General features: G+C 41.3%; 1 protein-coding gene and 1 long non-coding RNA gene across 4 annotated transcripts in view; both read left to right on the top strand.

Annotated features, from left to right (window-relative positions):
- The window catches only part of arid4a (AT-rich interactive domain 4A), a 38897-nt gene extending 32447 nt beyond the window's left edge, over positions 1-6450 (top strand). For all 3 annotated transcript variants that reach the window (XM_082515718.1, XM_082515717.1, XM_082515719.1), the window contains exons 22-25: positions 583-687; positions 2526-2678; positions 2935-3081; positions 4309-6450. In XM_082515718.1, coding sequence (XP_082371844.1) covers positions 583-687; positions 2526-2678; positions 2935-3081; positions 4309-4412 — 509 coding nt within the window. In that variant the 3' untranslated portion in view covers positions 4413-6450. The remainder of the gene's footprint in view (positions 1-582; positions 688-2525; positions 2679-2934; positions 3082-4308) is intronic.
- A 3650-nt stretch (positions 6451-10100) lies between these two features.
- On the top strand, positions 10101-12357 carry LOC309695282. The gene is made up of 2 exons (XR_014273113.1): positions 10101-10993; positions 11653-12357. It is a non-coding gene; the product is annotated as an uncharacterized lncRNA (long non-coding RNA).
- The last annotated feature ends 442 nt before the right edge of the window (positions 12358-12799 follow it).

Genomic DNA, 12799 nt, shown 5'->3' with positions numbered 1-12799 from the left:
ATAACTTCTCCGTTTTGTGGTAAGCTTTTCTTTGGCTGTCACTTCTTCACCCTGACCTGTCTTATTTGGCTCAGCAGAACTAAAATATATATACTGCTGCTTTTACACACTCACTCACATAAGCTCAGCGATTCTCTGCGCGATCAACCTCTCACATGTTTAAGCTGCGGGAGATTTCACTTGTCATGTTTGCGTAGTAAGCTAACGATTAATAAGACCATGTCAGAGGAATTGGTGCGCAAATTATCATCACTCACAGATCAGTGCTGTCGCTCTCTATACACAGTTTGCACGATTGCAAAGTGAAAGCAAAAAAAACAAGCGCAAATTCAAACGCGATTTCAATATGTCACATATTGACAGTGGCTCACCGATGCCAATGACATAATTACCCAGCTACATTTCTGAAAGAATGCAAAAGCATTGACATATATTTTTCCTACAATAGCCCGACGGGCAGGGAAGAGATAGATTTTGGTAGCCCGACTGAAAAAATCACTAGCCCCGGGACGTCGGGCTAGCGATTTTGCGAGCCCTGAGTTGGATTGTATCACAAGTAAGATATGACCTTTGACCCTTCAGGTCAGAAGAGGCTGACTGACTGTAACTCCAGCCCGTCAGCCAAGAAACAGAAACGGAACCAGAAACGACCACAAACGCCTGGGAGGGTGGAGAAGAACGGAGCAGGTCAGTGGCAGCTTGTACTGTAAATATCAGATGAAGACTTGTTCTGCAGGTTGAACCAGATGACGTTTGGGTCCAATCTTGCTGTTATTCTGAACTCTTCAAGTTGCATTATGATCGTTTCATCCTCTGCTTAATTTGTAAGTTTGCTCACTTCCAAAGAAGTGAACAGTGTGTTTTATTTCAATGCAGAGAGAGAATAGAAAACATGTCACATAATTTATAACCTGAGTAGCATGTCGTTGAGTGAAATAAGTATTTGAATCCACTACAACCTAGTCAAATTGCAGAACATGGGCACACAGATCACAATCAGTCAATTTGATACTGAGCTAGTAATATGTATAAGACTGTCCACAGAATCCACTTCTTCACTGGGCAAACTGGGCATGGACGTGTGCTTTGGCTAAGGGAACAGGACAACTGTGGATCGTATACAAGAACCTCTTTCCCTCAGCCACAGCACTGAAGATGGGTCATGGATGGTTTCAGTTCCAGCATCAGTATCCCAATACAACTAAAGAAGCACATTAAGGTCATGGAGTACCACAGGCAGTCTGCAGACATGTTTTTGTTGGTAATCAAATACTTATTTCACTCACTTGCATGCTGATCAATTTATAACTTTAATGAGCTTTTCTGGACTTTTGGTTGATAATCAGTCTGTCAATGAAGTGAAGCTTGATAAGAAAGGCTGATGGGGCACAGTGGACACCCACGCTGCCTCTGTGAACGCAAGAACTTCAGAAAAATGTCACCTTCAAAATGATACATCAGTGCATCTACCAACAGTCTCAGACAAGTTCAGATCTGTGACTGAACTGAAATCAAATCGAACTGATGTTCATATTAAGGTCAGAGGTCAGATTTTGTGAACAAGTATGTAACACTAATCATTTACAGGTCATGAAGTTAAAATAGACATTAAACTAATGAAGGGCATAACAAATAGCATAAATGAAATATTACAGAGGAGGAACATTATGAAAAGGTAGAAATGAATTTTGGCTCATTTTAGGCTCCAGCTGTGCTTCACACTCGGTGTGAAACTGCTAATTTCCAGTTTTATTTTTCTTAAATTGACTTGAGCTGGACACAAAAATGTAAGATGCACATATTTATTATTGTAAAAGTTGATCTGCAGTGAGCCTGTTGGCCGTTGTAGTGTTGGTGCTACCCGTGCTGCAGGAACACCTCAGCAGTGCCATCAGCTGACTAAAACCACAGAACGTTTCCACGTCATATTTATGTGGTCCTTCATTAGTAAGCTCCAACCAAGTACTACGTACGGTTAATCCTTTTTGATTAACCAAAGAAATGTTTTAATACTTTGTGATTTCTGATTTTCATGAGCTTCTAAATCATCATGAAAATAAAAAAGATTTTACTTGCTGTATATTTAATATAGTGTATGAAATTTGATCTTTTACCTTAAGTTACAAAAAACAGACTTTCTCTTCCACTAGTCTAATTTTCGGAGCTCCATACATAATCAATCAGATCCACGGTGAACCACTCAAACGTGGGCCTCGATCCATGAGTGCCCGCTCAGATCGACTGGTTTTCCATTACAATTTAGTACCTCCTGATGTGCGTGGTCGCTGTCATAGCAACATGTCTGAGTGCGACGTAATTACATGCAACACGAACGCTGCAATAAAGGTGAGTCGGCGGTATACCTGCCCTCTGAGCACGCCGTTATTTTGGAGCCATTTCATTGCTGAGTTAATGTGACCCAGCCGATTAACAGAGCACTGTGAATGCAGAGACGACTCCTATGAGAAGATGCACAGCAGATTATTAGAACCACTGCATTACAAAGTGTTGTAAACTGTTTCCAGGTCACAGTAGTGACAGCGAGGACCAGTCTCGGCTCTCGTCTCTGTCAAAGTCTCAGAAGTCTCGTCCCAGCTTTTCATCTCCGTCTTCTCACAAACAAGACAAACAGAGCTTCTCCACCCCTCAACGCACCTACAAGTGGACCTTCCAACTTGGTACGAACACACACAGTGTTTGACACTGAACTGACAATTCAAACATGTCAAATGACACAGCTATAGGCCACTGTGGGCAAACTTGTGTTTCACGGCACAACATAAACACAACAAAGTGCTTCCACCTGAACTTTAACCTCATGTTGATGCTGAAGGATGCTCTGAGAGATTTTAAACAATTGTAAATTGTTGGACCTCTTTTTCTTTTTAAAATTGAGATTTGATCTGATCTGTGTCCACTTTCACTTTTCCTCAGATGAGCTGGACAGCATGTCAAGCACAGAAAGGATCTCGTTCCTCCAGGAAAAGCTGCAAGAGATCAGAAAGTACTACATGACCCTGAAGTCTGAGGTTGCGTCTATTGACAGACGCAGGAAAAGACTAAAAAAGAAGGAAAGAGAAGGTAGGAGGGCCTGCAGGCAAACGCTGACATCATCTGCTTGCTTTCTTCGTAGAGCTCTTTTACACCAGTACCGACTTTGCTTGACTTGGTCTCAGTGTTGCTTCTTATCTGTAGCCATTTCTCTCATTGCCAGATCTTTAAAAATGGCAGTTTTGGTTTTTGTGAAGGAGATGCTCTCGTGACTTATCGAGTGATGCCACCGACTAGCCAATCGGTGGCATGACATCATTTTTGAATCACCTCAGATCACTTGGAATCCCAGCTGAGTAGGTCCAGAAAGAGAACCTGGTACCAGGTACTTCCACCAAATAGAGCCGACCCAAGTGGAAAAGGTCTGTTAGACCAGTCCAGGAGAACCATTCCATTTCCAGTGACTCCTTTACGGAAGTCAGAAATTCAGTGGTGGGCACAGCAGGGTGCGCTTAGAGTCATCACTGAATGTGACTCAGTGGAGCGATATGGCTAATGTAATCTTGTTTTCCTGCCCATGCTGAGTTTGCATGTTCTCCCCGTGCTTGCGACAGACTGGCAACCTGGATGTACCCTGCCTCCCGCCCTATGCTAGCTGGGATGGGCTCCAGCGACCCTGAAACGGATAAGTGGAAGAGATTGGATAGATTTTTACTCCGTGTTCGTGGGGTATTGTCATCCCACTGGAGGCCAGACACACGTTTGTGAAGTAGATATCTTGAGAACCAAGCGATGTAGTAGTTTGAAATTGAAACCGTAGGTTCAGCTGCTGAAAATGGTGGATGGTTCGAGTCTGAGTTTGACCTCAGCCACGTGTTGTACAGATCTTGTAAATGCTGTAACTCAAAAACAAAGTCACCTTTGTCACATTTATACTAAACGTGCATCTACTAAAGATCTCGGATGAGTTCGTATCCCTGTGGTGAAGCTTTTCAATTGAGTTAAAGTCAAGTTTTCAGAAACTCTGGTGAATGCAATAAACTTGAGAACAAGGCGACATCGTATTTTGAAATCAGTAACGTGTTGGATTTACTAGGAGGCTGAGGGTTAGTGTTGGACACTCCAGTATTTTCCCGTACAGCTGTTCAAAGATGAACTTTGTTTTTAGCCCAAATCTGTTGTTTCTTAGAAAAGCATTTCAGTTTCCATCCTTGAATAATTTTGCTTCTCATCGATGAATCCATTTGCTGTGATGTGCTTATCAGGGTTATATTACTAAAAGGTGTCTTTCTGTCCGTCTCTGTCCTTCTGTCTCAGTGTCCAACACAATGGCATCCACCTCATCAGGTTCCTCAGACACTGGTATGAGTCCGTCATCGGCCTCGCCCACTCAGAACACTGTGGTTGTGGAGTGCAGGTGATGACACGCCCACCCAGGCCTACTCATCCAGCTTGTTCCCTCTCACCACAGATTCCACCCAGTGTCTGCTCTGAGGGCACGATAAGACAAAAACTTTACAAAACTCCATCCACTTTGTTCCTGTGAGTGTCGACTCGTACTGTTGGAATCTCATCGCTCCATCAGTTATGGCCCACGGGCGCCATCCCCACACCTACGGACTCGATTCCCGTCTAAGGAAACATGAGGAACTTTCTGTTAGCCACCACAGAGCTCCTTCTTTGGTTTGTTTTTATTTTATTTCCCTCCCTCCACTTTGCTCTTGTGCTTTTCCCCCCCTCCCCTGTTTGGTCTGGTTGCAGGGGTCAGAGGTCACGGGCTTGTAGGAATTATTTAAGGTGGAACAGATTCGTGAAGCTGTTGATGCACACATCTCTACTGCATATGTTCTCTAGAAAACAAACTGTCCTCACTTTCTGCCCTGAGTGTTTTTGGTCTCTTTTAAATGGAATTAGAGCTTTTATTTTGGTTAAGCACAGAAAAATGTTTGATTTTTACAGCAGAAGAAAAAAAAGATATTTGTTGAAGAAGCTTTTTTGTGTGTAAAATACTTCAACTCTTCAGCTCCTTCAGTTATTTTTGAGTTTGAAGTTTAGCAGGTCAGTTTGGAATTTGTATGGAAGATCATTACTGCCAAGAAAATAGATGAAGGGAGTCCAAATATTTGCCAGCAGATCTCAAACATTTTCACTAAAGATTTAATTTTTGTTTAAACTTGTTCACAGTGAGTGAAAATGCCACTCACAAACATTGTTCAGTTCTTTTTATTTAAAGTGAAATTATGATGTGAAGTTTTGGGTTTGATTTCTCACAGCTGAGATTCTTGTAAGTTATAAATTCCCTTTTATGTTAAAAGACCAGTTTTTTTGTTTTAACATTTGGGTCTTTTGTTTTGCTGCCATATTTGTGATTCAGTATTGTAGCTTTGATTTGAATAATAACATTAAATGTGATCCATCTTTAGAGTCTTTAAAAAAAAAAGTCTGAAATTCAGCTGAATCGTTTTCCATCAACCAGTAAAAAGTTGGAGTTAATTTCAGTGAACATTTTCTTTCTTTGCGCAGTGAACGTGGGCGTTATGGGTAGTTGTGACGTTGACTTCTGAAATCTGAGCTTCAACCAGCTGATCTCAGAATTCTTTAATAAAATTGTCCAATTTAAACATTCACTCAAGTTACTTAGTCACACGTTTGCACCAAAGGGTGACTCCATCATTCTGCTGGCATCAAGACTTATTGGTCATGTTTTTGCACACAAGTTTAAATGGGATTTAAATGTAAGTACTTACCTTTGAAACTATTGTCACAAAGTTTTCCTACAGACAATTTTATGGATTCAGAATTTTGACTTCAGTTGTCTTAAAATATGTTTATGATCTGATGGTGAAGTATCCGGGCAAATTCTAAACATGATGCTGGTGAACATGATTTTGGTTTTTTGGGGGGGGGGTTGAGCCCTGATTACTCCTCACTACTTCATTAAATTATTAATTTTAGGTTATAATTTTTGTTCTTCCATGTGTTGGGTCTCTAAGCTCGATGGTGGCATTGTTCTGGAGGGTTCTGTTGCACTTCATCTCTGGTCTCTTCCTTCTCTGAGTTGCTGTCTGCATTCAGCTCAGACAGGCTGATTTCAAGTCCTTGACTCTTTCGTGTGTGTGTGTGTGTGTGTGTGTGTGTGTGTGTGTGAGCGTGTGCACGTGTACATAAAAAGCTCTGAGTAAAGAAAAATAAAGTCGCACCCTGTATTTCAGAACTACATTTTACATGCCTGTAAAGAATAATTTCTAATATTTTTAAGAGAAGACTGTTTGTACTGTTATATTATGAAGCTTTTTTTTCTTTTGTTTTTTAACTGTTTTCCAGTGGCTTTTAAAGAGAGCAGTGACTGTAAATGATGGGGGGGAGGGGCGAAAACACATTTCCTCCCAAGAACAGAAGCCATGCTGGAACTGTGTGCACAATGAGTGCTCTCTGTTTCTAATAAAGTTTTTAAAGGTTTCTGCTCTGGCCCAGTCATTTCAGTCCCCAACCGAAATTATCTCCATACTAAAATAATCTCTTGAGCAGAAGAAATGGGAGCATAAAAACAAGTTGATTCCAAAATCGCTGTTTAAAACGTGTAACACATGTCTACACTGTGTCCTGTGTGAGGTGGCTGTGAAGAGCGTTCTCGAGGGAACCTGGGAGAAGACTGGACTTCTGCTTGTTTAACACTAAAGGTGAATGTAGCCACTTTATTAATCCCGAAGGAAATTATGGGTTACAGTAGGCAGCATGCTGGTTGGCGCATGCACACTCACAAAGGAACCCTCAAACCAAACATACTTTACACAAACATTGGGGAGACCGGTCAGAGAGGTAGGCTGATATGGAAAATGATGAAAATGCACAACATGAGGTGAGATATACTTGGCCAATAAATGTGATTCTGAATCTGATATCACCCAAAGTATTCATTCCAAATCATTCAGTCGTCCATGCAAAGCCTTGTAATGATGACATGTAAGATGCTGGGCATGATTTGTTGAACGGTATTTAGCTTTATTTATTTTTTGCCATCAATTTTCATATAATAATAAATTAAAGTAAAAAGTGTTCATCAGGTTAGTTAAACTTATGGTATATTGACCTGGTCAGTTAAGTAGGAGAGGTGTTAATCTGTTTCAGCTGCTTTGGTGTTAAATTAACAACTGTTGCACTAATGATGAGACGAGCCCCAAAACAGGAACGGTCCTCCCATCTCTCCTACCAAACAATCAGAAAACGACCTCATGAGTGTGGCCTGAGGGTCTGACATCCTCCAGTAGGTCCTGTGCTTTTCACAGGTGAAAGAATTCCAGATTAAACTTTTAGGTCAACATACAAGTGAAGACGTTTGACCTTCCATCTGGTTTTATTTAATGCTGTCAGAGAAAATCTCATGTGCTCTTCATGCAGCTGAGTACACTCAGTGTTAAAAGCAGAATCTGTGCAGGTCTGAGATCAGCAGCTTACTGAAACACCAAACTGAGTTAATGTTTCTGCTGACATACAGTGACACAGTTACATGGATGATTAATCCTTTTGACTTTTTGTCTTTAACTTTGTCAATAAAACAGTTCTGCTCTTACATGAACTGTTTAAAAGCCTTATGTATGTATTAGGGCTGCCACGATTAGTCGACTAGTCACGATTACGTCGACTATCAAAATCGTCGACGACTAATTTAATAGTCGACGCGTCGTTTGAAACTTTGTACGATCACAAAAGACGCAGGAAGAAGTAGCAGGATTTAAGAGTGTAATAACGGACTGAAACAGAAGATGGCAGCACTGCATGTACAAGGATGCCAGCTGCCGTTAAACCCCAAAGAAGAAGAAGCAGCTGTGTCCCAGAAATCATAGCGCGGCCCAGCTCAGTTTCCAACAATGGCGGCAGCTAGTTAGTTTTAATATTACTCTTATTATTCTTTCTGGGTCACAAAATAAACGTTTAACATATTTTCAGGCGAGAATGTAGCTGTGCAAACCTCAAATATCTGCTCAGTTTATCAGGACACCACATATTTTCAAAAGCGCTCCGACGTTTTCGGAGACGTCTGTTACCCACTAGCTCGATAGCTAGCCGGGGGCTAGGTCACTAGAGCCGTGAGAACACCGGACTCTGGGCTAATCGTTTTCAAACCCACCGCCGTCTTTTGCTACTCAGGTTAAACTTGATATATGAGTCACTTAGATAACTTAAAAATGTTATTTTTTTGGCTTTTTTTAGTATTTTATTTGTTCCTGAGTAAATCAGTTTGTCTGAGATTAAAGTTATAGTTTTTACACAGCTGAATAAACATCAAGCAGACAGCTGATTATCAGAAGTGTGAGATGCTCCAGAATTTACTCCGGTGTCCTGTTATATTTTAGATAGCAAGGAGTTTATTAAACTCCACCGAGCTGTCCGATTGGCCTCCCTGCTGCTGCGGAGCCTGGGACGGTCTGCTTGCCTCCACCCTGGGGGGAAGGGTAACATCTCTTGGGTCTGGGTTCTGTTTCCCCCTCTGGGGGCGAGGGTACCTGGACCCGGGGTATAGAGTATGTTTGGGGAGTGTGATTGTGTGTACATGTCCATTTATGTCAATCCTTACGTTGGGTGAGTGCTGAGTGTTTGTATATGTGTGCATGAGGGTGGGCCTCCTCCGGGGTGCGGGGGGCCCTCGGGCCTCCGGCCTCTGGGCCTGCGGCTCGGTTCACTCTGGCACAGCTGCAGCCCCCTCTAGCTTCTGCTCGGTGGCTACTGGGTGACGCCTCGTCTGGGGATCCTCAGCTCTTCCCATGAGGGTGGCACAGATGCCCCTCCGGTGCTCCTCTTTGGGCTCTCGCACTCTGAGGCCTATGGATGTCTGGGGCCTGGATCTCCTCCATGCCTGCTTCATGCCCTGGGAGACGGGGCTATGGCTCACTACATCCTCTTGCAGACCATTACATGTGGAAACCATTTGAATACAAGCACACTGACCCACACAGGTGTGCACACGGGTGTTCACTGCTCGTAGACTTAAATTACACCTTTCTTGGCTGCTACTTCAAAGCACATTGTGCGCTGTCTGTCCTGCGTGCTGCACAACAACATTGAATATTTAGTATTTACTGCTGTTTACACTTAGCTAGATTAATGCGATGGTGTTGTGTTTAGTATGTTGCTTTGTTGTTGTTTTTTGCCTGTTTTCTATTCTTCTTCTCTCAACAGGTGATCCAGGAGATTTTTTTTCCTCCCCCCCTTTCTCACCGTCCCTCTCCCCTTCTGTTTTTCTTTTCCTTCCTCTTTCTCTCTCCCTTTCCTATCCCTCACTCATGTCCATCTGAAAATAAAATATAATAAACAATAAAAACAAAGGTCGATCAAATGGACCAATACGGCAATGCCACGATGATCCATTTGGCAAAGTAAATTCATTGGGTATCCTTGTTGGTCTTCAGACAACAATTCTGACGGCTAAAGAACCAAATGGGACAGGCAAAAAAAACAAAAAAAAACTCCACCGAAACAATGTCATTAAATGTCATTAAAATGTAATAAACTATCATCTTGTCTTTATTTTTAGTTAGCACATACCTTACACACTTAAAGCTGTAAGCTAATGATAGTTATATAAGAGCAGATGCTGCTGGTGCAATAAACTGTACGTTGTACATCTAATGGATGCATGATCTGATTAGTTGACTGGAACTGAAGAAGCTTCTCGGATGAGAGGTGAAACGTCTTCAAGTAACTTAAAGAAGTCCAGACGCTTTTCTTTGCAAGCTCCTTTGATTACTAGGGTATATTAGACTTAATAGTTACCAGTGTTGGGAAGGTTACTTTTAAAATGTATTCCATTACAGAATACAGAATACATGCCCCAAAATGTATTCTGTAACGTATTCCATTACATTACTCAATGACAGTAACGTATTCTGAATACTTTGGATTACTTAACATATTATGATTTTTACAACAACGTGAATGTACTATTGCTGTGTGATTTATTACTATTACTGAAGGTCCGCGGCTCCGAACCGTAGTAAAGGGACATCTGACTAATACGGCGGGTTCGTGTCAGGCTCGTAGCCGAAAAAAAGCTTTACTTTGTCTGCAAAGTTGACCCACACAACAGAGAGAGGCGTTGAAAGGCTGCTCCAACGGAACTTATTGTTTTCGGAGGAGAACAGGAACACGGTGTACAGTCGAGTCTTAATAGCTTACTTACAACTGGGCTCGTCAGGCTCTCTTCTTGGCTGCAGTGGTTATTATTATATTTACATGCTTCCAGCTCCCGTTTCTGCTCGATGACTGCTCGTACCTTTCCACTCCCCTTTTTCTCCCTCCTCTTCCTCACAGACCCATAACGTGTATGGCAGTCCATTCTCCCTGCAGCACGGACTACACTGCCCATGATGCTACATTCTTTAGAGCTATGCCTGTAGCATTCTGCCTGTTAGCTTAGCACAACAACAACAACAACAACAACAGAAAGGCGTTCTCTCACCCAGGAAACACACAGTCACAGAGAGAGAGAGTGTCGCTCTGTAACCATGGCAACCGTAACGCTGCTGCCTGGAACAACAGAACGTAGCTGTCAAACAAAACCCAAACAGTCCTGACCCGCGACAAAATGAAACAGGAAAGTACCGCAGTGTAATCCATTTATTTCAACAAAGTAACTGTATTCTGAATACCACCTTTTTAAACGGTAACTGTAACGGAATACAGTTACTCATATTTTGTATTTTAAATACGTAACAGCGGTACATGTATTCCGTTACTCCCCAACACTGATAGTTACTATATACAGTAATGGACTTCTATACATTTTACATCAGATTAAAACTTTGGGTGTAAGATTCGGATCATTATTTCTGAAAAGCACTTTAAATGAGAATAAGAAAGAAATTTATGTCTTTGTGCCCCCTTTTCCCTGTTAATGCCCTATTGTACGATGGCCCTGAGAGGAACGGACTGCAACTTCAGAAAACACTTGCAGAAAGAAAAATGCTGCAAAAAGAAAAATGCTGCAAAAAGAAAACTTTCAAAAGTAAGTACTGAATATGATGTCACTTATTTATGTGCGAATGTTTACTAATGAGGAACATTAAAACATTACTGTTGGCCACATTTCGGCAAAGTTATGTGACATTAGTGATGTTTGTACTTTCAGCGTTAACTTTGTTTTAAAGCCTTTAAATATACGCCGTTAGATAGTCGACCTTAATCTTACAGAGATTGTGATGATTTTGTGGATGATTAAAGTCAGTCATATATCCACAAACACAAGCTGAAAGTCAGTGATGCTGCTCGGTTTGCAGTCCTGAACATCACGGCACAAGCAGGATTCACTGCCCTGTTAATGTTAGCTATGTTATATTGCTGCCTCTGTTCGGTGGTGTCGAGCCAAACGCACTTTAACGTGTGTTTGAACGAGCTGACGGTTCACTCGTTAAGCTGAAAGAAAGATGCTTTAATCACAGCAGTCACACATGTGTCCACTGCACCATCTGGAACTCTTCTTGTTTACACTCGTAATAACACAAACACTAAATCCTGCTTCTCTGGTGCTGTTGTGTAGCAGTGTGTACACCTGAGACTGTCACCTGTCTGTCTGTCCTGCACTCTCTCTCTGTTTCTTTCTCTCTGATTGTGGAATAAAAGTATGAACATGTGTTTATAAGTTACACTTGTGTTTGAATCCTGCAGCTTATCACACATTTGATTTCCATGTGTGACGACTGCAAGTGTCCAGAGTGAGGACAGACTGAGGGAGCCACTGCTGCACATCATCTGTGAGGCTTTGCACCCCTGATGATCCACCAGGACAAACTCAGCAGTGTGTGAGGAAGAGGAGGAGGAAGAGCCAGCAGCAGCTGACAGATGGAGAGAATAGACAGACTGTTCCCTGTTTGTGAAGGACTGCTAGGAAAGTTTAACATAACTGTCTGTGCTGAATCAGTCTTATTAGGTAATGTTCAAATAATGTGATCATCCCAGTGTTTCCAGTGTGGGAGAAAGTACTCAGAGTACTCAGGGCCTTCAAGTTACACACTATGAAAGGCAGCAACAAGTTTAATGTTCAGAAACCTAAAGTCTGTATCAGCAGCAGAATGGAGCTAAAAATAAATGTTGGTTTCAGTTCTATGAAGCTTTGAGTATTTTGGATCAGTAGCTGCTGTGTTTGTTGCATCATATTGCTGTAACTGTTTATATGCTTTATATATTCTGAGGTAAGTTGATCTATAGTGTTACATCATATTCTATAAGGATGTTATGTGTTTGTAGACTTTCTGCCCAGTTTGACCCATTTAGCAGACGTCAGCCTGTTTAAGGCTCTGATATCTATTCTGTGTGACTTAAAGCAGTTATGACATGGTCTGATTTTCTCACCCAATAAAGGAATATTTCATATATCAGTCGACTCTTCATTCTATCAGAAACAGTTATCACAGCTCCTACATTTGCTTTTTATAAATATATGTAAGCATTGAGCCAAATTTAGTAATGCCAACGTATTAAACAAACAATATTTGTCTCTTATATATAATACATCTGTATACACACTGTCACAGATACTTGTCTTTGAGTGAAGATTTAAGGTGATAGAAAATATAAATAAATGCAACTTGAATCTGTACTGCTCAGTATTTGACACGGAGTTCAACCTCACTGCTGTAATAACTAATAATTATTAATATAATAACTATCATATTGGCCATATTATATTTACATTACCAAAGTGAGATGACTTTAGTCTCATGAACAACATCAGCTAATTCTTATTTACTAACTAATCTTAAATGACTGTTCAGCACAGAAATGAAGCCCAACAATCATGTTTTACTGTCCTGTG

Source organism: Aulonocara stuartgranti (assembly GCF_965226115.1).
Source record: "Aulonocara stuartgranti genome assembly, chromosome: 19".
In the NCBI taxonomy this organism is placed as follows: domain Eukaryota; kingdom Metazoa; phylum Chordata; class Actinopteri; order Cichliformes; family Cichlidae; genus Aulonocara; species Aulonocara stuartgranti.
The sequence above is the reverse complement of the archived record's forward strand: the minus strand, read 5'-3'. Positions and strand labels throughout refer to the sequence as shown.